The sequence below is a fragment of the Mya arenaria genome, chromosome 4, assembly GCF_026914265.1.
Source record: "Mya arenaria isolate MELC-2E11 chromosome 4, ASM2691426v1".
Classification (NCBI taxonomy): Eukaryota; Metazoa; Mollusca; class Bivalvia; order Myida; family Myidae; genus Mya; species Mya arenaria.
In genome coordinates this window covers 11,430,438-11,457,333 of record NC_069125.1, presented here as the reverse complement: position 1 = coordinate 11,457,333, position 26,896 = coordinate 11,430,438, and the positions used below count along the sequence as shown (strand labels likewise).

The following is a 26,896-nucleotide window of genomic DNA, read 5'->3' as shown; positions in this document are numbered from 1 at the left end:
AACATTGAGGTATCTCTATTGAAAGCTTAGTTATAGAGGCACCGAGACGTTCCAGACATTTTCATCGACAGAACGATCAGCGGCTGAATTTGGAACACAGACTGAAGACGGTAGCTGTGTGTTGAGACATGTTGCAGTCGATCAGGGGTTACTGAAATGTAAATAAAGATACTTGAAACGGCTAGATGTTTATGGCTCTTGTGTATATTGCTGTAAAATTAAAGACACCTTTTAGCCGATCCGTTTTAAAAAGGGGAAGTTCCCGTCAGCTTTACCACATGGTCCTAGCCACAACCTCCTGGCAAACTGCATTTTTATAGGAACGAACTATAAGAAAAAGACCCAGCATAACGCGCACTACAAGGTGTTGAGAATTGCCCGGATAAGGTCATTGCTGTGCGAGATGAACTAAATATATGGTATATATTACAGGTACGAAATATAAGGAACAAGACCCTGCATGACGCCAACTACGAGTTTGACAGACAAACAGCAGAAGATTGTCTGGACAAGATGATTGCCGTGTTGCTGGACCCACAGGAACTCGTATATAATACGTCTGCTAAAGATGCTGCAGATCACATAAGAACCGTTAGTGCGATTTTACATAGGTTTAGATATTTTGAAAGGGAAATAAGAGCTACTCTACATAACGATAAACAAAGCAGTTGATCGTCATCATTACTAAGTCTTGATCGCTTTTTAAGTCATTGGTAGTTAATTTTCTGTTTATGACTTAGATAATAAGATAAAGTTGGTGACAAATATACATACCATCTGTCAAATTGTATTTGTGAAATACTACATATCTGAAGAAGAGTTGCTTACTTGTAAGCCATCCAATTGTTCGCTCACTTTTTTGTATCAGTGTCTAAATTGAAATTCGTTAAACTTCGATAGGATACAGAAAATGACAGAAAATGTGTGAAGCTAATAAATAGTAGTTTAATAGGCATTTAGTATCTAAAAAACCGTTCCATAAAGATACCCTTTTGGAACCCATCTACAATGTTCTCAATAAACAAAGAAATTTTCAGATCAAGGAGACGTCTTCAAAGATACCTGAGTTTATTAGTAAAGCGCTAGGAAAATCGTTACAGACAAACTTTGAAGTAGAAAGCGCACTTAAACAAATAGAAGAGCAAATGTGTGTGCGATTACGAAAGGAACTGAAGGAGGAACTCACACACTACATTAATGCAGGTATGGTATATTAGACCAACTAACGTTAGGGAGCTTTGATACACTACATTGAAGATGGTAGATTATAAAGAGAGTATTAAGATTTGGGTCTTTGTCACACTACACTAATTATTGGTGAATACAATTATACAGGATATCAATTTCGAAAATGGATGTTTAATGGCTAAAGACATTATTACCGCTTTAAGAAAAAAAATGAGTTTATCGACATAAAACATCAATTTTTGAACGCTTAAATGAAAAACTGCGACATTATTTTTTCTGCAGTCTTATATCACTGGTATTTGTATCAATTTAAAAATTGACACTTTGACACACTTCATTAATGACGGTAGTGTTACAAAGCATATTATGATTTTGCTCTATGATACTCTATTTTGATAGACGTATGGTAAAACATTATTTGACAAAAACACATACAAATTGAGTTTAAATGTTTCTAAAACCCTGCTAAATACATATAATGATAGAATGTGATTAAATATATCATTGATTAATTATACTTCTGCAGAAATGAAACACAAACTAGCAGACGCTAACGAGGAAGGACGCAGATATTTTGATCGAGTCGAGGATCAGGAAGCCAAGCTGAGAGGTAACATTCCGAATAAATAAAAAAAGACATTAAAAGGAACACTCTATGCTCTGCTAAGTATAGTAACAGGTTGTCATAAGCATTTTAACGCATCTTATTACCTGACTACTTGATAGCGAATATTCTCGACAAAATTATTTTGATCTGAAGGATGTTTACATGATAGTTACCAGAAAAGTGAAATTTGCTTGTTTTCATCACAATTAGATATATTACACAGTCAAATGGTATACACAAATTTAATTTATAATTATATTTACTTGACGTTTTGATTTTAAAATACTATGCAATTGCACAAGCTTTGATATAATTACCCATTCATTATGATATACAATTGTCGTAATTTAAATATTTCTTATCAGCTTTACAGAAAGCAAACATCCAGTTTATTCTGGCAAACTACGGAACGATTCCGCTGAATCCCATCGTACAGCATCAACATTCAAAGCTAGTAGATTTCTACGAACCTCCAAAAATGACGAAAACAGTCTTAGAGACGGACAAAAATAGTGCATCCTGCAGTGTGCAAAAGACTATCAACAAAATTGAGGACATATTTATTTCGAATCGATCCAAAGATGACAAAGACCCATTATACCCAAACAGAGTTTACATTTCAGGTGAAGCAGGAATGGGTAAGACCTCTTTTAGTCAGTATTTGGCTTTAGCTTGGTGTGCTGTGCATGGCGATAGTGAGGAGTGTGTGAGAATGAGAGAAAAAATAAAAACGTTTAAACATTTCAACGACATTGATTACCTGAAACAAACACAGTTGCTATTTCTACTTCATTTGCGAGAGTTTGAGAACGAATCTGAATGCAAGACAATGTTGAGCTCATACTTGCACTTAAAGTTGGGGTTCTCTGTGAGAGATGCTAGTGAACTGATTGCCGTTATAAATAACCCAAATGCAATCGTTCTCATTGATGGTCTTGATGAATGGAAGTGCTCTACAAAAGAAATGCCAGAATTTAATTGCCTGTACCGGACGAATATTCTATGCACTTCCAGACCTTGGAAGATCGATTATTGTGTTACAGCACCAACGCAAACTTACAACAAAATAACAATCAGTGGTATTGGGTTTGACTTTGTAAAACGCCTTGTCATCAATGTAACTGATTGTTTACGCAAAGAAAGTATTGATGTCCGCGACAATGTCACTGAGTTTATTAAAACGCTTCGCAGTACAGAACTAAGAACTATTATTTCCCTGAACGCATCGAAATCAGATGAGCTGCTAATGATACCTGTGGTCATTATACAACTCCTGTGTCTCTGGCATGATGAGAAAGATTTTGGTAGTACACGAACACAGATTTATATAAATATGGCTGAGACGCTGTTACGTCGTATGAAGAATCAGAGCGAACCATACAAAGCAAAAACTTGCAAAGTTCAGATGTTTAAAACCATGAAAGCAAAATGTTGCATCGAACAAAGCGAAAATATCGCAAAGCTATCAAAATTAGCGTTTTATTTGCTGTTCACTGGACCTGCAGAACACTCCCTTCAGTTTTCGAAAAAGGACCTTAGTAGTTTAAATATGTCTGATGGAAAGAACCAAGAAATTAAAAAGATGTTTAAGGAAATTAAGCAGTTTTGTTTGAACTCTGGATTTATTCACGGAACCGCCAGAAAATCCAGTTCAAGTCAGGATAAATTATATAGATTTATCCACAAATCGTATCAGGAGTTTTTTGCAGCCTTACATATCGTTGCACAAAATTGTGATAAAAACACGTGTCAGGAAATATCGGCGAATATCCAAACGCTACAAAATGTAGTTGAATTGGCGAACGTCTTCGACTTTGTCTGCAGTTCTGACTCAACCTGCGTAGAACCAATGGTCTCATTGATAGATGATCTAACATCTAAGCATGGACAGCAAGCTGATAATGTCATGAGAATCAACGTTATAAAGACGATCCAGGATATGATTTTTGACAGTTGTTCTAAGTATGTCAACCAAGGTAATATGCCAATCAAACTTTCGAACCTTATTGTACAGGGTTTAGATTTAAGAACGGTTTTAATTTGTGACAGACTTATAAAAATCCAAAAGAACAATGAAAACAAAATTCAAACACGTGATATGGAAATTATACTGAACAAAAAAGTTGGTGTTCTTTTTATAGCTAACTTTTCCCTTTTGAGTAATATTGACCTTTCTCCGTTCGATATGGAAGAGCTTATACTGTTGGAAGTAGGGACAAGTTTCGTAAGTTTAAGAAAGATTCAACGCCTAAAATGGCTTCAACTTTGCTTAAATGAACCATCAACTGTCTCTATACCATTTCAAGATGCAGAAAACCTAACATATCTCGAAATGAAGAACTGCTCCCTGTCAGGCCCACTTGACCTATCTCAATGTCCACTGCTAACGCTGAAGCTTTATAACGTTAAGACAAAGAAGTTAGTACTAGGTTTTGTGGAGACATGTCAGGTAGAGTGTATGGATTGTTCATTTGAATTTATGAATGCAAAACAACTTACCAATCTCAGTATGATTTCGTGTTCCCTATCTAGTACACTGGACCTATCTCAGTGTCCATTGAATGGGCTGAAGCTTTTTAAGGTTCAGACAAAGAAGGTGGTTGCAAAATGTGTGAAGACATGTACGGTAGAGAATATGGACTGTTCATTTAAATTTACGAATGCAATTAAACTTACCAAACTCAGAATGAAGGAATGTTCCCTTCCAGGCAGTCTGGATCTGTCTCAGTGCCAACTAGAGGAGCTAACGCTCTATAAGGTTCAGACAAAGAAGGTGACAATAGGTTTTGTGAAAACATGTATGGTAGAGCATATTAATTGTTCAATGGTATTTACAAATGCAACACAACTTACTTATCTCAGTATGATTTCGTGTGATCTCCCTAGCCCGCTGGACCTATCTCAGTGTCCATTGTTGAACCTAAGGCTTTATAATGTACAGACAATAAAGGTGGTTATTGGTTGTGTTGAGACATGTGAGATAGAGTTAATGGATTGTTCATTTGAATTTAAGAATGCAATACAAATGACCAATCTCAGTATGATGTCGTGTTCCCTTCCAGTCCAACTGGACTTGTCTCATTGTCCACTGGAGACGCTGATGATGCGCAATTGTTCTCTGTCAGGCCCACTAGACCTATCTAAAACTCCACTGGTGAAGCTGAAGCTTTATAATGTTCAGACAAAGAAGGTAGTTACATGTGATGTGAAGATATGTATGGTAAACCAAATGGATTGTTCATTTGAATTTACGAATGCAATCAAACTTACCAATCTCAGTATGACTTTGTGTTCCCTTCCTGGCCAACTGGACCTATCTCAGTGTCCACTGAAAGAGCTAAAGCTTTCAAAGGTTCAGGCAAAGAATGTGATTATAGGTTGTTGTGAGACATGTGTCGTAGAAAATATGGATTGTTCCTTTGATTTTACGCGTGCAATAAAACTATGCACTCTTAAAATGATGGACTGTTCCCTTCAAGGCCAACTGGACTTATCGCATTGTCCACTTGAGGAACTTAAGCTGAATAATATTCAGACAAGGAAGGGTGATACAGGATGTGTGGAAACAGGTATCGATGAGCAAAGGGATTGTTCACTTGAATTTACGAAAGCAATCAAACTAAAAAATCTAAGTTTAATGTCGTGCTCCCTTCCTGGCCAACTTGACCTATCTCGATATCCATTGAAAGTTCTGAAGCTTTATAAGGTCCAGACAATTAAAGTGGATATAGGTTGTGTAGAGACATGTATGGTTGAGCATATGGATTGTTCATTTGATTTTTTGAATGCAATCAAACTTACCAATCTCAGTGTAATGTCTTGTTCCATTCCAAGCCAACTGGACCTGTCCAAGTGTCCACTGGAGAAGCTGGAACTGTATGCGGTTAACACAAAGAAGGTTGTTATGGGTCGTGTGGAGACATGTACGATACAGCATATGAATTGTTTATTTGACTTTACGAATGCTATGAATCTAACTAACCTTAGAATGATATCGTGTTCCCTTCCTGGCCCTGTTGACCTATCCCATTGTCCACTGAAAGAGTTGATACTTGATCATATCACTACAATAAAGGCCGTTGCAGCTTGTGTTGAGAAACTTTCGATGCAGGACATAAATATGACATTTGAATTGACGAATTCAATCAAACTAAGCAATCTCAGTATGATATCATGTTCCTTTCCTGGCACTCTGGACCTATCTCAGTGTCCACTGAAGGAGTTGAAACTTGATAAGGTCAAGACAAAGAAGCTTATTATAGGTTGTATGGAGACATGCACGTTAGAGAAAATAGATTGCTTATATGAATATACGAATGCATTTAAACTTACCACTCTCAGAATAATGTCATGTTCCCTACCTGGCCCACTGGACTTGTCTCAATGTCGACTGGTGGAGCTAAAACTTTCTAATGTTCTGACAAAGAAGGTGGTCATAGGTTGTGTGGAGACATGTATGGTTGAACGTATGAAGTGTTCATTTGAATTCACGAATGCAACCAAACTTTCAAATCTAAGTATGATTTCGTGTTCCCTTTCTGGTCCGCTGGACCTATCCAAGTGTCCACTGGAGGTGCTGAAACTTTATAATGTTCAGACAAACAAGTTGGTTACATGTTGTGTGAAGAGATGTACGGTAAAGAATATGGAGTGTTCAGTTGAATTTACGAATGCAACCAATCTCACCAATCTCCGTATGATGTCGTGTTCCTTTTCTGGTCCTCTGGATCTATCTCGCTGTCCATTGAAAAATCTGAAGCTTAATTTGATTAAAACCGACAAGGTGGTTGCAGGTTGTATCGAAAAATGTACGCTTCAGCATATGGAATTTTCATTTCAATTTACGAATGAAATAAAAGTAACTAATCTCAGAATAATGGACTGTGTTCTTCTATGTCCACTGGACCTATCCCAGTGTCAACTGGAGGAGCTGAAGCTTGATAAGGTTAAGACGGAGAAGGTGATTATAGGTTGTATGGAGACATGTTCCATAGAGAATATGCATTGTTCGTTTGAATTTGCGAATGCAATTAAAATTAACAATCTGAGTATGATATCGTGTTCCCTTCCCGGACCACTGGACCTATCTCAGTGTCAACTGGTGGGGCTGAATCTCGATAAGGTTAAGACGACGAAGGTGATTACAGGTTTTGTAGAGACATGTAACGTAGAGAATATGGACTGTTCGTTTGAATTAACGAATGCATTACATCTTACTAATCTTAGCATGATTTCATGTTCCCTTCCAGGCCCGCTTGACCTGTCTCCTTTTCCATTGGAGAAGCTGAAGCTTTATAATGTTAAGACAAAGCTATTGGTTACATGCTGTGTGGAGACATGCACGTTAGAGCATATGGATTGTTCATTTGATTTGACGAATGCAATCAAACTTACCAATCTCAGTATGACGTCGTGTTCCCTTCGAAGCCCGCTGAATCTGTCCAAGTGTCCACTGGAGAAGCTGAGGCTTGACAATGTTCAGACAAAAAAAATGGTTTCAGGTGTTATGATGAAATGTATAGCAATGCAACTGAATAGCTCATTTGAATTTACAAATGCGATTCAACTCACTTATCTTTTCATTACTTCGTGTTCGCTTCCTGGCCCTCTAGACCTGTCTCAATGCCCACTGGTTGAGCTAAAGCTTACTCACGTTCAGACAAAGAAGGTGGTGACAGGTTGTTTGGAGATATGTATTGTAGAGCATGTGGATTGCTCATTTGAATTCATGGATGCAACAAAACTTACCAATCTCCGTATGCTTTCGTGCTCCCTTCCTGGCCCACTGGACTTATCTAAGTTTCCACTGGAGGTATTGAAGCTTTCTAAAATTCAAACAAAGAAGGTAGTGATAGGTTCTTTGGAGACATGTATGTTAGACCATATGGAGTGTTCACTTGAATTTACGAATGCAAAAAACCTTACCAATCTCCTTATGATTTCTTGTTCCCTTTTTGGCCCGCTGGACCTATCTATGTGTCCACTGGAGGTGCTGAAGCTTTTTAAGGTTCACACAAAAAAGTTAGTTGTAGGTTGTGTAGAGACATGTACGGTAGAGTATATGGATTGTTTAATTGAATTTACGAATGCAGTCAATCTTGCCAAACTGTGTATGACGTCGTGTAACCTTCCAGGCTCTCTGGATCTATCTAAATGTCCACTCGAGGAACTTAAACTTGATAAGGTTCAAACAAAGAAGGTTGTTACATGTTGTGTGGATACATGTACGATAAAGAATATGGATTGTTCATTTGAATTTAAGAATGCAACCAAACTAACAGAACTCAAAATGATGGATTGTTGCCATTCTGGACCTCTGGACCTATCTCAGTGTCCACTGAAGAAGCTGGATATGAAGACATGCTCGCTGTCTGGCCAACTGGACCTTTCTCAGTGTCCACTGAACTTACTGATGCTGAATGGTGTGAGGACAGTGAATGTGGTTATTGGTTGCGTGGAACAACTTGTGGTTTTAGATTTAAATTTTCCATTCAGAACACGTATATGCATATCATTTTTAAATGCAAACAATCTAACTCGCCTCAGTATGACAAACTGTATCATCCAAGGCCCACTTAACTTGTCGAAGTGTCCACTGAAGAATCTTTCCTTGAAGGTGGTGGACACAGACATGGTAATTGTTGGTTGGGTGGAGAAATGTGCATTTAAAAACATGTCCTGTTCTTTTCAGTTAACAAATCAAAACACACTCATCGATCTCAGTTTTATTGACTGTTTTCCGACTCAACCAGTGAACCTCTCAAATTGTCCATTTCAATTTCTTGAACTTGTAAAAGTTGATTTAAGCCAGTTCAAATTAGGATCACTAGAGACATTAAAAAGGCTGCGCATATCAGACGGTCGACTCCTTTCCGAACTTCCTTCAAGCGCTTCAAACCTTGTGCATGTGATTTTAGAGCATAACGAAATACAGAATTGTATTGATTATCAGCCATTGACAACATTAGAAATAAAAGAAACTTGTGGCAAAATGGCATGTATTGAACTGTCAAAAACAGCTATAGAATGTTTAATACTGCATGATCCAAAAATGTCCCCGCTCTTGTTTGAGCAGCAGATGGAGCAACTCTATAGCCTGCCCCGCAAGGTAACGTGTTCGGTGAGGGGATCGTCAAGGTACTGGAATAAGCGTGACGTGGGAAAGAAATTGATAAAAGCAATTCAAAAGATGAAGAATGAGGGTCGATTTTCTGTGAAAGAAACGCAAGATCCTATGACTTTCACTATAATTACTAGAAAATAAAAAAAAATCAGTTTGTCCAGGTCACAAGTACCGTGTAGGAAGATAGGCTGTACCGAGAGAGGAAGTATCGACATAGGATATGAAGCCATAAACCTTTTTGTAGTAAACAATTCCATAAACTTAAACGATGGAATGGCTATATATCGAAAAGGTTCATCGCACACTGACATTTATGTCGGTAGCAGAAATAAACAATATATCATATTAAAAACAGTATCAAAAAGTATAGCGGCACAGAATAAGTCTTGTACACACTTGTCTATAATAATAGTACGTTCTAAGGAAATGAAATCAAAATAGATATGTATTATGAATAATACAGTAAAACATGAACCATGAAGAAGTTAATCAAATTCTTATGCAATAAATCGAGAGATTACAAGAATGCCAGCATAACAATGAAATTCGCTAAACAATTCTTATTTTCTAGTGCAATGACTTTCATTTTAACTATGCTAATAGAAACAAGTCCAGTAAAACGTTTTTTTTACATTTTATAGAATAATGTTTACCTGATAATCTTTACTTCCTGATAATCTTTACTGCAACCTTTATACATTGACAAGTACATATCTGTCTTTATAAAATGCAAAACACATTGAATTGTTAAACAACAGTGTGAGTGAAGAAGTTTCACTGACTGATCAAGTTACACGAATAAAGAGAAATACTCTGTGACTGGTATACAAAATGTCTAAAATGAACTGGTTAAACAACATGGTAAAGTAAATGGATCACATTGGTTAGTTAAACGAAATGAATAAAATGATGTAGTCAGGACTATGAATGACATTGACTGGTAGAACAAAATAAAATGAAATTGTTAGAAATTTGAATCCCAAATGAGATGAATGTGCTGTTACATACACATTCAAGTTAAAGCATGAAGGAAAACTGGTTGTTCAACAATAGTGTATGTTTGTGTGGGGGTGCGTGCGTGAGGGCGTGTGTACGTGTGTGTGAGGAAACGTGTGCGCCCGTGATTGTATAATATTGCAAACAGCCTGTGCAAAAGCCTTGTATATTTCTTCTTCTTCACATTATTCTGATCCAATTCTAGCTTCTCATTTGCTGAACGTATATATATATATATATATATATATATATATATATATATATATATATATATATATATATATATATATATATATATATATATATATATATATATATACGTATAGTTCAACTTAAATGTAACTAGTAACATAAAACAGTGGACGTGTACACATTATTTATATTACAGTGCTTTGCTCATATTTTTTTAATTAAGTTGTTTTATTATACATCTTTATTGTTACGTTTTTGTATCTGTGCCTGCTATAAAACGACTATTCATTTATAAACAAGTCAATCGTTATACGGTTTTACCAGAGTCACATTGCGTTTGATGCAGCTGTGCATGGAGAAAGTTTATTTAGATGTTAGTTTTTTTAAACCTTAAAATAATTAAAAATGTCAAATCTATTTATTTATTCTTGAAAAAGTACGTTTGCTTTATATTCGATTGTAAATTACAATGAATATTTTCTTGTTAAACTTTAATAACAACTGGGAATTTAAAAATTCTGATTTAATGGGATAAATTTCCAATTCAGCTTTTGTATGAACAAATAAATCCAGATGACCTTTGAATGCTCTTTAATATGTCATGTTTATTTTCACCATTTTGTCATTTGAAAAAGCGAAAGTTACAAAAAAATGTTAAAAAACATAGCCTTGTGCTAACAGTAAGTATGTGTGAGTTGATGTTTGGTTATTCTAAATTTTTAATAATTATGAATAATTTAAGACGACTTTTAGATATTATTGTTTTGTATTATATGATTCAAACTTGCCTCTAGATAATCTGTTTGTGTGAAAGCGATGCATACTCTTTCCAGAATAAATGTAGAAAAACATGACTTAATGTAGAAATAGGGATCATTTGTGGTATATATATAAATAAAAACACAAACAGATGTAGCTATTTAAACCTTGTGTGTGTATAATAATAAAACTTTAATTGTTATATTTCTGTTATATTTCTATATTGTGTAAATATTGAAACATTTTTCTTCATTTTACAAAAAGCAGCCTTCATAATTTCAATTTAATTAAATGTAATTTTTAAAAGCGGAAAGGGTCTGTCTGCTTCTTTTTTTCATGTCACTAACTTCAGTTAGACGTTCACTCCCATAAATATTGTTTTGGTTGGGGTCTTAAAATGTGCGAAGAAGTTCAATATGAATTAATGTTTCCTGAAACGCATTATTCATAATCCTGTATATATTAATATTTTATTCATTATTTTACTTAACGCCATAAGTTAAATCGGCATCATGTTATAACTTATCATATATTATTGATTTTAACAAGTGTTATATCGTTTAATGTTTTTGTTGTTATACAGTTTTTAAACATTTTTGTAAATATTTGGTGGAAACACGACAAGTCAATTATGGAACTTGAAACTTGTGTAGTATACAACATGATGTAATTTTGCGTGATTTAATAATATGCATGTAACATTTAATCCTACAATCATAAGTATGTTATTTTAGTTCATTAAACGAATGTATTATACCACTTGATGTATTCTTGTTTGAACAAGGAGTGAGCATGTAATGTTAAATCTTAGTTACAAAATTTTGTAAGTTTGACTTAATGAAACTTGTTTATACTACATGATGTATCTTTGTATAAACAAGAAGAGGCCATGTAATATGTAATCATTAACATAAAATATGGTCAGTTCCACTTCATGAAACTTATGTTTTATACCACATGATGTATCTTTGTTTTATCAAAGAGGTGGCATGTAAATTTTAACCTTAACACAAATTTATGCTATTGCCTTTTTATTAATCTTGTGTATGAAACCACATTATTTATGTTTGTGTTAACAAAGAGTGGGTATGTAATATTTAATAATAAAAACACATTTATGCTAATTTTACTCAATTAAACCTGTTTATTATACAACATGATGTATCTTTGTGTAAATAAAGATGGGGCATATAAGTTAAGATTTTAATAATGTTAGTTTCACTTTATGAAACTTGTTTATATTACCGCGTGATGTATCTTTATATAAACAAAGAATGGGTATGTAATCTAAAATCATAAAAATAAATTTATGTCAGTTTTCCTTCATGACAAAAGTTTATTATACTAGATGATGCATCTTTGTATAAACAAAGAGTGGGCATGTAACCTATAATTATTGACGTATTATTAAGTGGGTTTCACTTCAAGAAGCTTGTTTACTTTACCACATGATGTATCTTTGTATAAACAAAGAGTGGGCATGTTTATTTATATTACACAACATACACTTATGCAAGTTTAACTGAATGAAACTTGTTTATTAAACCACATGATGTATCTTTGTATAAACAAAGAGTGGGCATGTAATATTTAATAATAAAAACACATTTATGCTAATTTTACTTCATGACACTTGTGAATTATACCACATGATGTATCTTTGTGTAAACAAAGAGTGGGCATGTAAGTTATGATTTTAATTACGTTAGTTTCACTTCATGAAACTTTTTTAGTTTACCGCGTGATGTATCTTTGTATAAACAAAGAGTTGGCATGTAATCTAATATCATAAAAATAAAATTACGTCATTACTTTCAAGACAATTGATGATTATACCAAATAATGAATCTTTGTATAAACAAAGAGTGGGCATGTTTATTTATATTACGCAACATACACCTATGCAAGTTTAAATAAATGAAACTTGTTTATTAAACCATATGATATATCTTTGTTTAAACAAAGAGTGGGCATGTCTATTTATATTACGCAACATACACTTATGCAAGTTTAACTTAATGAAACTTGTTTATTTAACCACATGATTGATCTTTGTATAAACAAAGAGTGGGCATGTAATATTTAATAATAAAAACACATTTATGCTAATTTACTTCATGACACCAGTGAATTATACCACATGATGTATCTTTGTGTAAACAAAGAGTGGGCATGTAATTATTATTTTAAATTATGTCAATTTTACTTAATGAGACTTGTCTTTTTTACCGCATGATGAATCTTTGTATAAACAAAGAGTGGGCATGTAATATATACTCATTAAAATTAAATTTACGTCAGTTTGCCTTCATGACAATTGTTTATTATACCACATGATGTAACTTTGTATAACCAAAGAGTGGGCATGTAATCTATAATTATTGACGTATAATTAAGTGAGTTTCACTTCAAGAAACTTGTTTATTTTACCACTAGATGTATCTTTGTATAAACAAAGAGTGGGCATGTTTATTTATTTTACGCAACATACACTTATGCAAGTGTAACTTTATAAAAATGTATATATAACAATGAGTGTGCATGTTATTTAATAGTATATGTGATCCTTAATATATACGTTTGTCAGTTTCACTTCATGATTTTTTTTATTTTGATGAATCTTTGTATAAACAAAGAGTGGGTATGTAAAATACAATGCTAAAAACACAATCAACTGTGTATATGATCATAAAATGTGTGTTTTATTCAACATAATGTATATTTATATAATCAAAGAGTGAGCATGTTATACATGATCCTTAACATATTGTAATGTTAATTTCAATTCATGAATTTCTTTTAATATACTACTTGATGTATCTTTTGGTTAGCAGATAGTGGGCATGCAAATTTATTTTCCCAAGAGCAGGGTTGTTCAGGTTTTACTTCATAAAACGTGTGTTTGATACAATATTATGAATTTTCATGTAAAAACTAGGTATGAGATTTGAAATTATTTTATTTTCAGTTCATAAAACAAGTGTATTATACAACGTGATGTATCTGTGTATAAACAAAGAGTGGCCTTGTATTTTAAAATCCTAATAACACAATTATATTACTTTAGCTTCATTAAATTGTATATTTACCACATGACGTCTTTTGCTTAGACAAAGAGTGGACATGTTATTTATAATCCTTATTACACAACAATTCTAGTTTAACTCCATGAAATATGTTTATTATAGCACATGACTTTTTTGTATAGAGGGCGGAACTTCCTACGTAAATCATAATTGAGTGTTGTTGTTTTTTTTTGTTATAATCGAAATGTACGAATATTTTAGTTAACTCGTTTAACTAATGCGTTTGATTAATCAAACTAATGAGACTTTGTTCGAAACAGAATTGACTGAACGCAAAAACTTCATGATTTTATTAATGGTGTTTTTTTTTACTTAAAATCAATTGAATTATATAGTTGATCCACGTGATACCAAGTAATAAATGGTGTTTACTGACTTAAATTATATTTAATTATGTGGTCAAACCACATCACATAAAGTTATAAATGGTGTTTGAATAAATTGGCTCAAGGAAAAAAAAATAAATATAAAATATTACAAATATGATATATATATTAATTTAAATGCTAAAATATTTATTTCGTGTATCCCTGAAAAATACAAAAAAAAAACAGTTATAATAAGTGTTTATGTTTTTTTAGACATGCAATCTAAAATGTAATGGTAATATATCAAATGTGTATGTTTTGGCGATATGCAATGTTAAATGGAATGGTAATAAATCAAATGTATGAGTTTTAGTGATATGTAATCTAAAATGGAATGGTACTTTATCAAATGTGTATGTTTAAGTGAAATACAATGTAGAATGGAAAAAATATCAAGTGTGTATGTTTTTATGATATGCAATGTGAAATTGAATTGTAATCTATCCATTATTCATATTATTTTTGCTCAGAATTTTTCAAAACAGGTTATATAGTTGCCATGCAGTTGTAACGCTTTTTTATAGTGAATGTTAACAAATAAGAACTTAAACATAATTATTAAACACATGTACGTCATACAGTCTTATCCATGTTGCTTGTAAATATTGCTTATAAATATTCGCACTCATAGAATCCTGTTTTTATTGTTTAGATTTACCGAGCGGCACGGAGTACTTAGGTCATTAAATTAGAACATAAAGGACCAATCCCGAGCTCAACTGTAAACGTAGGTCACTGAATTATAACAAATAGAAAGAAACCCAAGCTCAACTGTGTACGTAGGTCACTGAACTAGAACATAAAGGACCAATACGGAGCTCAGCTGTGTAAGTAGGTCACTGAACTAGAACATAAAGGACCAATACCAAGCTCAGCTGTGTAAGTAGGTCACTGAACTAGAACATAGAGGACCAATACCGAGCTCAGTTGTGTAAGTAGGTCACTGAACTAGAACATATAGGACCAATACCGAGCTCAACTGTGTACGTAGGTCACTGAACTAGAACATATAGGACCAATACCGAGCTAATCTGTGTACGTACGTCACATAAATAGATCATAGAGGACCATTACCGAGCAAAACAGTGTACGTAGGTCACTGAGCTAGAACATATAGGACCAATACCGAGCTGAACTGTGTACGTAGGTCACTGAGCTAGAACATATAGGATCAATACCGAGCTCAACTGTGTACGTAGGTCACTGAACTAGAACATATAGGACAGATACCGAGCTCAACTGTGTACGTAGGTCACTGAACTAGAACATATAGGACTGAAACCGAGCTAAACTGTGTACGTAGGTCACTGAACTAGAACATATAGAATCAATACCGAGCTCAACTGTGTAGGTAGGTCACTAAACTAGAACATATAGGACAGATACCGAGCTGAACTGTGTACGTAGGTCACTGAACTAGAACATATCGGACTGATACCGAGCTCAACTGTGTACGTACGTCACTGAACTAGAACATATAGAATCAATACCGAGCTCAAATGTGTACGTAGGTCACTGAACTAGAACATATAGGACCGATACCGAGCTCAACTGTGTACGCAGGTCACTGAACTAGAACATATAGGACAGATACCGAGCTGAACTGTGTACGTAGGTCACTGGACTAGAATATAAAGGACCGATACCGAGCTGAACTGTGAACGTAGGTCACTGAACTAGAACATATAGTACCAATACCGAGCTGAACTGTGTACGTAGGTCACTGGACTAGAACATATAGGACCGATACCGAGCTCAACTGTGTACGTAGGTCACTGAACTAGAACATATAGGACCAATACCGAGCTCAGCTGTGTACGTAGGTCAGTGGACTAGAACATAAAGGACCGATACCGAGCTGAACTGTGTACGTAGGTCACCGAATTAGAACATAAAGGACCAATACCGAGCTCACAGTGTACGTAGGTCACTGATTTAGAACATAGAGGACAGATACATTGCTCAACTGTACCGATACCGAGCTTAACTGTGTACGTATGTCACTGAACTAGAACATATAGGACCGATACCGAGCTGAACTGTGTACGTAGGTCACTGAACTAGAACATATAGGACCAATACCGAGCTCAACTGTGTACGTAGGTCACTGGACTAGAACATAAAGGACAAATACCGAGCTCAACTGTGTACGTAACTCACTTAATTAGAACATAAAGGACCGATACCGACCTCAACTGTGTACGTAGGTCATTTAATTAGAACATAAAGGACCAATACAGAGCTCAACTGTGGACGTAGGTCACCTTTATTAGAACATATATGACCAATACCGAGCTCAACTGTTTACGTAAGTCACTTAATTAGAACATAAAGGACCAATACCGACCTCAACTGTGTACGTAGGTCACTCAACTAGAACATAAAGGACCGATATCGAGCTCATCTGTGTACGTAGGTCACTGAACTAGAACATAAAGGACCGATATCGAGCTCATCTGTGTACGTAGGTCACTGAACTAGAACATATAGGACAGATACCGAGCTCAACTGTGTACGTAGGTCATTGAACTAGAACATACGGGACCAATACCGAGCTGAATTGTGTACATAGGTCACTGAACTAGAACATATAGGACCATTACCGAGCTCAACTGTGTACGTAAGTCACTTAATTAGAACATAAAGGACCAATACCGAGCTCAACTGTGGACGTAGGTCACTGAACTAGAACATAAAGGACCAATACCGAGCTCATCTGTGTACGTAGGTCATTTAATTAGAACATAAAGGACCGATACCGTGCTCAACTGTGTACGTAGGTCATTTAATTAGAACATAAAGGACCGATACCGAGCTCAACTGTGTACGTAGGTCATTTAATTAGAACATAAAGGACCAATACCGAGCTCAACTGTGTACGTAGGTCACTGAACTAGAACATATAGGACTAATACCGAGCTGAACTGTGTACGTAGGTCACTTAATTAGAACATAAAGGACCAATACCGACCTCAACTGTGTACGTAGGTCACTGAGTTAGAACATAAAGGACCAATACCGAGCTCAACTGTGTACATATTCAATGAATTAGAACATAAAGGACCAATACCGAGCTCATTTGTGTACATAGTTCACTCAATTAAACATAAAAAAACATTATCTGGCTCAAATGTGTACATCAATCAATTCATTAGATCATAAAGGATCATAAACAAATACATAGGTACCTTTATTAGAACAAAAAGGGCGACAATGGAGCTCAACCGTTAACACAGGCCATTAAATAAGAACATAAAGGAACTAACTGAGCTCAACTGTGAACACACTTCACGGGTCACTAGATTAGAACATTATGGCCTATAACCGAGCTCATTCGTGTACACATGTAACTAAATTAGAACATGAAGGACTATAACCGAACTCATTCGTGTACAAGGGTCACTGATTTAGAACAATAATGACTATAACAGTAGACATGTCTGGCCAGTTCTGGCTCATTTGTCCATATTATGGTTAAAAAACACGTTTGTCCATATTATGATTAAAAAAACAGGTTTGTCCATATTATGGTTAAAAAAACAGGTTTGTCCATATTATGGTTAAAAAAACACGTTTGTCCATATTATGGTTAAAAAAAACACGTTTGTCCATATTATGGTTAAAAAACACATTTGACCATATTATGGTTAAAAAACACATTTGACCATTTTATGGATAAAAAAACACATTTGACCATATTATGGTATGTTATGATGTGTACCGAACGCAAAGCCCCGGGCACGTTGTGCCAGTACCTGGCGAGACTTATGACGTGTACCGAACGCAAAGCGCCGGGCACGTTGTGCCAGTACCTGGCGAGACTTACGACGTGTACCGAACGCAAAGCGCCGGGCACGTTGTGCCAGTACCTGGCGAGACTTACGACGTGTACCGAACGCAAAACGCCGGGCACGTTGTGCCAGTACCTGGCGAGACTTATGACGTGTACCGGAAGCAAAGCGCCGGGCACGTTGTGCCAGTACCTGGCGAGACTTATGACGTGTATCGGACGCAAAGCGCCGGGCACGCTGTGCCAGTACCTGGCGAGACTTATGACGTGTATCGGACGCAAAGCGCCGGGCACGCTGTGCCAGTACCTGGCGAGACTTATGACGTGTATCGGACGCAAAGCGCCGGGCACGCTGTGCCAGTACCTGGCGAGACTTATGACGTGTATCGGACGCAAAGCGCCGGGCACGCTGTGCCAGTACCTGGCGAGACATATGATGTGTACCGGACGCAAAGCGCCGGGCACGCTGTGCCGGTACCTGGCGAGACTTATGATGTGTACCGGACGCAAAGCGCCGGCCACGCTGTGCCAGTACCTGGCGAGACTTATGATGTGTACCGAACGCAAAGCGCCGGGCACGCTGTGCCAGTACCTGGCGAGACTTATGATGTGTACCGAACGCAAAGCGCCGGCCACGTTGTGCCAGTACCTGGCGAGACTTATGATGTGTACCGGACGCAGAGACTTATGATGTGTACCGAACGCAAAGCGCCGGCCACGTTGTGCCAGTACCTGGCGAGACTTATGATGTGTACCGGACGCAGAGACTTATGATGTGTACCGGACGCAAAGCGCCGGCCACGCTGTGCCAGTACCTGGCGAGACTTATGATGTGTACCGGACGCAAAGCGCCGGCCACGCTGTGCCAGTACCTGGCGAGACTTATGATGTGTACCGGACGCAAAGCGCCGGGCACGCTGTGCCAGTACCTGGCGAGACTTATGATGTGTACCGGACGCAAAGCGCCGGGCACGCTGTGCCAGTACCTGGCGAGACTTATGATGTGTACCGAACGCAAAGCGCCGGGCACGCTGTGCCAGTACCTGGCGAGACTTATGATGTGTACCGAACGCAAAGCGCCGGGCACGCTGTGCCAGTACCTGGCGAGACTTATGATGTGTACCGGACGCAAAGCGCCGGGCACGCTGTGCCAGTACCTGGCGAGACTTATGACGTGTACCGAACGCAAAGCTCCGGGCACGCTGTGCCAGTACCTGGCGAGACTTATGATGTGTACCGAACGCAAAGCGTCGGGCACGCTGTGCCAGTACCTGGCGAGACTTATGATGTGTACCGAACGCAAAGCGCCTGGCACGCTGTGCCAGTACCTGGCGAGACTTATGATGTGTACCGAACGCAAAGTGCCCGAGGCTTAAGGGCTCGTCCCTCGCTAGGAGGTAGCAGAGCTCCCTTACAAAAGCATTCCTAAGATCGGGATACTTTAAAAGGGTCTGTTATTACCAAACAATAACCCTCGCCCATCTTAAGTCTCACCCTCTAACGTACAAGCCGTCCCCTACCGATTGAAAACCAGAACCGCTTGCTTGTCCTAAATATAACCCCTCACCATCCGTCTCAATCTGACAAACACATCCACCCTTTTTAAAGTATAGTCCATTACCCATTAACTATGACACACCCGTACTTGCCAGTCCTGACATCGCGCCAACACCTAAAGCTGAAAGAACTGTTTTCAATAAAATGGGTGCTACTGTAGCTGCTAATCCTGCAAGCATAGGAAGAAAATCCCCCTCCACTTTAAGATTATGTCTGATTGTTACCTCTTTTCCATTTTGATATGCTTTTGTCCGTCCGAAATTGAAACTTTTACGTTCGTATAATTCATTTTTAATACAACATTATTTTTTTAAGCCTCTCGAATATGAAATCGTAAAGTCAACTGTCCTCAAAGATTAAGCTGTTTTCCGTCTTGATCAGTTAACACTGTTTCCATACTATTGATTGTGTCCATCGTAGTATGAAGATAGACTAGGTATTTTGGGTTTTGAATGATTTTATATCCGGGTGAGACGTTGGGAAAAAAGCTATATATTATAGGTGATGACGATCCATTTAAAATCGAGCCTGCAGTTATATTTGTGTTGACTAATGCTGTTGAGAGATAAGATGTTGACCACATTTTCAGGCTCGTTGTAGACATCAGTGTAAATTTTACTTTCAAACCCTAAAACAGTTCTGAGAGAATTTTATACTGTAAAATCAACCTGGTAGTTGTTTTTTTTACATAAAATTCTAAACTGATCCTTTGTCATATCACTGCTGACATGATCGTTGTAGATGTGGCTAATATTTTTGAGATCTTGAGAAAACAAACAGATAAAGTTTGCATTTTCGCGGATAGTCTGTCTAGGGAGTTTAAAGTAGTTTTGTGATAGGTAGAAGCAGTCCACGTTTGAGTGTCTTCCACGAATGTAATAGGACTCACATTTGTTCTGCTTTTCAAGCAACAGGTCATCAAAGATCATGAGGTTCTTGTTGTCTGTGCTAAGTTCCCGCGGATCTGGTACATCCTTCGACGTCTCGTAAAAACTGCAATCGATGTCAGACTTGTATCTGTTGCTTTTACCCATTTCCTCAACTACGGCTACTAGAGAACAGTTCATTTTCATGATCTCCTCTTGCTTATTGAATAGCCTAATTATAGCCTATTTCGGAAGTTTTTCTTCAAACGCTTTTTTAAGAATCTTGTATTCTGGTTGGAAAAGACTCTTTCCAAAAACGAATAGTTTATTATAGTCCAACCACCCCGGGCGTAGAAGAAGATTTAAGAGGAGGGTCATCTTGCCACAACCTGACTTACCTATAATAAATCCACGTATTGGCTTGGGGAGTAGTTCATTATTAAACCTTTTTGAATTCATTTCATTCCATGAGAGATCACTAACTTCCATTTTTTTAATATGTAATATATTAAAAATGTACTGCGTAAAATGTAAACGAGCTACTGATACTAAGGATATAGTAGATGTTGTTACTAAAAATAACAGAAATATGAAGCGTGGAAATTGTGTGGAATGTGGGTTAACAAAGACACAATTTGTCAAGGGTGCGGCTGATCCCTACAAGGGTGGGGCTGCGCCCCACAAGGGCTCACACCGCGGAAGTGGGGTCATGAACAACCTAATTAACAAGCTTCCATTCGAAATGCATCTACCGGGGCATTATTTCACGGGGCCCTGGCACAAATCTAAACAAAAGGTTGAATAAAGACATGACTCCTAAGCCTTGGGCGTTCCAATAAATCGTGTTGATAATGCCGCGTATCATCATGATGTGTGCTACGCTAAAAATAAAGATACCGGTACGCGAAATCGTGTGTGTGATAAAAATATGATAGAAGAGATGGATGTGATTTACAACCCATCTTTACGTGAAAGGTTAGACCGAAGCATCGTCCAAAACATAATTGGAACTAAGATGAACGTTGGGATGGCTGTTAAACAACCTAAAAAAAGCCCAAGTAGTTTGGACTAACCAATTAGCTAACGAACTATACAAGCCAGTCAATACAACGTTTCAAAAGAGAATAGTCTACGTTAAGGGTATAGATGAATTTTGGGCCGCTGATTTAGTAGACATGCAGAGCTTTTCCAGTGACAACAAAAACGTCAAGTACCTACTGACTGTAATTGACGTCTTCTCAAAGTATGCTTTGATGATACCGCTAAAAGATAAGACTGGGAAGTCTGTTGCAGATGCATTGAAACAGATCTTAAAGGAGCGAAAACCGAAGAAAATGTGGGTGGACCAGGGTAAAGAGTTCTATAACAAGGATGTACAAAACCTTGTTGAGATCTACAGTACGGAAAATGAAGAGAAGTCATCTGTGGTTGAAAGATGGAACAGAACAATGAAGGAGAAAATGTGGAAGTACTTTAGCGCTTATTCTACCAACAAGTACATTGATATATTGAATGATCTTGTAGATCAATATAACGACACAAATCATTCTTCGATAAAGATGACTCCTGTAGAAGCTAGTATGAAAAAGAATGAGAATCGTGTGTATAAAAATTTGTATGCCGAACCCTTGAGGCTTACCGAGCCCCTGGCGAGGCTTATCGAGCCCCTGGTGAGGCTTATGAGATCGCAGAGCTCAAAACCAAAATTTGCTGTTGGTGATAGGGTTAGGATTACCAAGAAAAAGAAAACGTTTGTAAAGGGCTACACACCGAGATGGACTGAGGGGGTGTTTACAGTATCAGAGATTCAGTATCAACCCTGTAACATACAAAATTAAAGACTACAACAAAGAAGAAATTCAAGGTACATTTTACGAGCAGGAGCTTCAAAAGACTGACCAAGAGATTTTTAGAATTGAGAGGGTGATACAAAAGAAGGGTAAAAAGGCTCTTGTAAAGTGGCTCGGTTATCTAGAGTCGTTTAATTCATGGGTAGAACGAAGTGACCTTTCTGACATAAAAACAAAAATCTATTTTTTTTATAAAATGAACATATCAGTTGACAAGGTAGTCTTACCAAACAAACCATTAAGCAATATAGAATTGATAGATGCTGTGGAGTTATTAAAAATACCAAATTTTAAAGGGGTCTTTATGCGCAATGGGTTGGATGGTCGTCAGGGGCTCGGACAAAAAAAGGAGTGTGGTATACTCAACCTAGATGACAATGACAACCTAAATGATCAATATGGAACTAGGACTGGTGGTGGTTTACATTGGGTTGCGTGGTGGAAAGATGAAAATCAAGCTCTATTTTGATAGCTATGGTTTACAACCACCTACTGAGTTGATAAACTATTTGATGCAAAGCACCCGAATGTCAATTACATACAACACTCATCAAGTTCAAAAGGCTGGAACAGTTATATGTGGGCATCTATGCTTGTATGTTTTGAAACTATTGTCAGATGGAGACAGCTTGCAAAACATTATCAACAATCTGATTTAAAAAAAAATACATTATAAAAATGCCTGTTGATAAATTTGGTAGTTGTAGTAGGGAAAGGCCTACAGAAGTCTCTGTGGTTTCAGTTACTTACATAAACAATATTTTTTTAAGAAGGGATGGGACAAGTACGGCAACCGGTCCTATTAATATGAGCACAAATAGAATTATGAATTTAGTTAACCCGACTGCTGATCAAGATGCATCCACTAAACAATATGTAGATCATAGTCTTAGTGTTCTCGATGATTCTATTGGTAAAAAAATAATTCAACTTCAAAGTATCCTTACTGGAGCAGATACCGCCTATGAAAAATATACGGATGATGCTGATCTTGTCGTCATTCGAGGTGCTTAAAAAATATGCGAATAACCGTGATGAAAAGGTTAAAAGGTATGTAGATACTAAACTTGAAGACGTTATAAACTATTATGAGGCTGCGGATTTAGCTGCTACACATGCTGCTAACAAGTATACGGATGCTCTGGATACAGATTCATATACTGCGCTCAGACGGTATATGGAGGAGTTAAAAAATAGGGTCTCCGTCTTGGAGGGCAAGGGTGCGGCTGCGCCCCACACACGATGATGGTAAAGGCTCGTCCCTCGCAAGGGTGCGGCTGCGCCCCACAAGCGGGTTAAAAAATATATTCATACTAAAAATATGGAAATATAGCAAAAAAAAACAACGATAAAGGACATGGACATAAATAACAGTCTGGAAAACAAAGATAGAGTTTAAAACCAATTCACTATGGACTCTTCTCTTCAATTTAAATATAAATATTTTGATAAATTTAGCCATTCTACCGATTAGTTTCAGTGATACACATACGTTTCTGATTTTTTTACGTGTCTTGATACTAGAAACATTAATGGACAGTGTTGTTCACGTAATGGAGATGATATTAATGATCTTTAAGCTTAATTTATTTTGGATATTTTAATGGACTCATTAAATGACGTGTTGTGTTGTGTCGTGTTCTTATTTAGTATTGTATTACATATAACAGATATTAAGAAAAGTTCAACAGAAGGGAGGTAACCGCTATAAGGAGTTTTATTTAGCCTCAGATAATAGTGATACGTGGCCACAGACTGGTTTTAACATCTGAACAAGCAGGCGTTTATTAAATTAAAACAAAAGAAACGTCTGAATAACTACGATCTAACAATGAATACAGTCAACACAAAACAATTCTCGACTTTCCAATAGACCATAATCCTTTGCGGCATGGTGACTTCCGGTTTATTTCCGGGTTATGACGAAGTACAATAACAGCGATAAATACGGACAAATTATCATTCCAGGTTTGTTATAATTTATTTATTTTTATTAGATTTGTTATTTTAATGAGTTTATATTACATTATTGTGATATTATTTGAATGTCATGAGCTATAAATCGCTTGACTGTTTACTTGGACAGTTACTGACTTAGTTCTGGTGGGTGGGGTAGATGGTTCAGAAAAGACTGCAGTTTCTATTCTTATTGGAGTATTATAAACAACAAATTCTCATCTATTCTAAAACATTTGTTTTCAAAATTAACACAAATAATACATTAGTCTGTTTTACTATCTGACAGTCATAATCTAATGAGGAATCTGTATGTACATTACCAGGTATAACTAATAGTCTTATGAATGAACATAAATAAATCATCATCAATATAAATTATGATATTTATACTGCTGTGTGTATTTTATTACTATGTAATAAACATTTTACTTAGAGTAATTATGTCATGCTGTCACCTGTGTAGTCTTCTGAATTATTTGTTATTTTCAAATATTATGATGGCCACCGGACTAGTCGCATACCCCCAGGCCTGGAATTAAATCTGGTTCCAGATTGTCTTAAAACCCATTCATAAATAAGTATGAGAATAACTTACTTTTTTATAAAAATATGCTTTTTATGTTCCATTCCTTTCTTTACAGATATGCTGCAAATATGCTGATGTTACCTTCTGAGATCATTACTTTCAATGAAGAACATCACTACAATTGGTTGGGCTGCTAGATTGGTAGCAACGTGATGGACAGCTAGTACCTGACATGCTATTGTTGGTTTGGCATCTATTGCTTGCTGGGTCGCTATATTGGATGGACCATACGTGTTGGTTGAACAATTATAAATGGTTGGACTGGAAGTGTTGGTTGGACCACCAGTGTTGTTTGGACTGCTTGTTGGACAGAATGTGTGATAGACAACTATTGTTATTTGAATCACTGTTGGGTCATATTGGTTTGATTCCCATTGCTAGTACTTGTTGGACTTGTTGGATCTCTATTGTTGGTTGAACTTTTGTTTTTTTTACTGTTATTATTGATATTCATACATGTATAATATTTAACTGCTTAGTATTCATCACTTATTATTGTTATCATAAGAAATATTATTATTCAAAAATCATATAAATATATAAAATTAAATATTTTTTTATGTCCTTGTACTTTATGTTTTACATTTACAATGTGCATCATAATGTTTTATTATATGAACAACTCTTTTTATAGATATTTAAATAAACATTGATTCTGTACAACCATTTTTTGTTTCTTTTGCTACAATTTGTATGATAGTGTCAGACATTTTCTACAGAAATGATAAATTTGTCATAAAAAAGCACAGCAAAAAAATCAGAGCTCATGGTAACTTCTTTAAATGCTGATTCTCATCAAAATGAATAAATTGAATTGCATCATTGTATGATTCTTCATTAAATTTGATGAGATCTCCTGCCAATTGACCTTTAGGGACATGCACCTTTAAAACTGCAATCTTACAGATTAACTGATTTTGATATCACTGCCTTCAATTCAGTCGTCATATAAGATGATTCACAAAATAACAGATCTCAGTTGTTTGAAACACTGTCAAAAGACTCCATTTTCTTAAAGCGTTAGTAACGCTTCTAACCATAAATATATCCATTTTCAAACAAAGATACGTACAAATGTTATCTGATCTTCTATCAGCAATCCTTTATCACTGGTTTTCAGACATTTTTTGTCAAAACAGTCAAGATAATTCTGTAAAAATGTTTTCTGATCTTCCATCAGCAATCTTATATCACTCGTTTTCAGACATTTTTTGTCAAAATGGTCAGCCTGAGAATGCAGCTTTAAACTTGAGCACTGTATTTACAATGATGAATAATTTTAGGTATGAAAATTAAAATACATAGGAGCAGATGTATTGAATCATTCAAGTCTTGAAATATTATGTATGATCTTGCTGGACATGAGCCTATTGTTTCTGGAAATTTGCATGCGTACCAAGTTTCATTTAAATCTCAAGGCAGTTTGAATTTGGGCCAAGAAAATATCCGGCCTACAGTACTGCGCTAACGACACCTAGGGTTATTGACTATAACAATACTAAAGTAACATGATAGGAAAAAGCTCGAACCAAGGGCTGCCGGAAAAAGCACGGTGCTCCTACAAATTAAGTTAACCGTGTGGCTAGTTATTGCCCACAAACGTTAACTCGATTTTATGTCTTTTTAATATTAACCATGGGAGTTTACACAGTCATTGGAATACAAAGATCATAGACAATCATATTAATAACAACGGTATTTTTTACAATTTAATAATAACATTAAACATGATATAATTCAATAACAATAAATTGTCCTTGGTATGCAATAATCCCTTTAAAGGTTCATTTGCCAAGGGTTAAAAAAAACACATCTTGCTTCTTTTTGAAAAATCTCTTGTTCGACTGTTATCGGCTATAAAGTGTTGTTTCACATCCTGTGTCATAATTTTAAGTTCTAAATGTCTACTTTTTGTACCAAACATTTAAATTTATGTCACTTGTGTGCATTTCTTTAATCCTTGCAGTCA

General features: G+C 36.3%; 1 protein-coding gene across 2 annotated transcripts in view; it reads left to right on the top strand.

Annotated features, from left to right (window-relative positions):
- LOC128230097 (uncharacterized) overlaps positions 1 to 10,132 on the top strand; it is a 34,778-nt gene extending 24,646 nt beyond the window's left edge. Inside the window, exons 3-6 of one of the 2 annotated variants that reach the window (XM_052942108.1) lie at positions 433 to 591; positions 1,038 to 1,203; positions 1,715 to 1,798; positions 2,419 to 10,132. In XM_052942108.1, the coding sequence (XP_052798068.1) occupies positions 433 to 591; positions 1,038 to 1,203; positions 1,715 to 1,798; positions 2,419 to 9,059 (7,050 nt within the window). In that variant the 3' untranslated portion in view covers positions 9,060 to 10,132. Of the gene's footprint in view, positions 1 to 432; positions 592 to 1,037; positions 1,204 to 1,714; positions 1,799 to 2,160 lie in introns of both variants that reach the window. The other variant, XM_052942107.1, reaches the window with a different exon arrangement.
- The last annotated feature ends 16,764 nt before the right edge of the window (positions 10,133 to 26,896 follow it).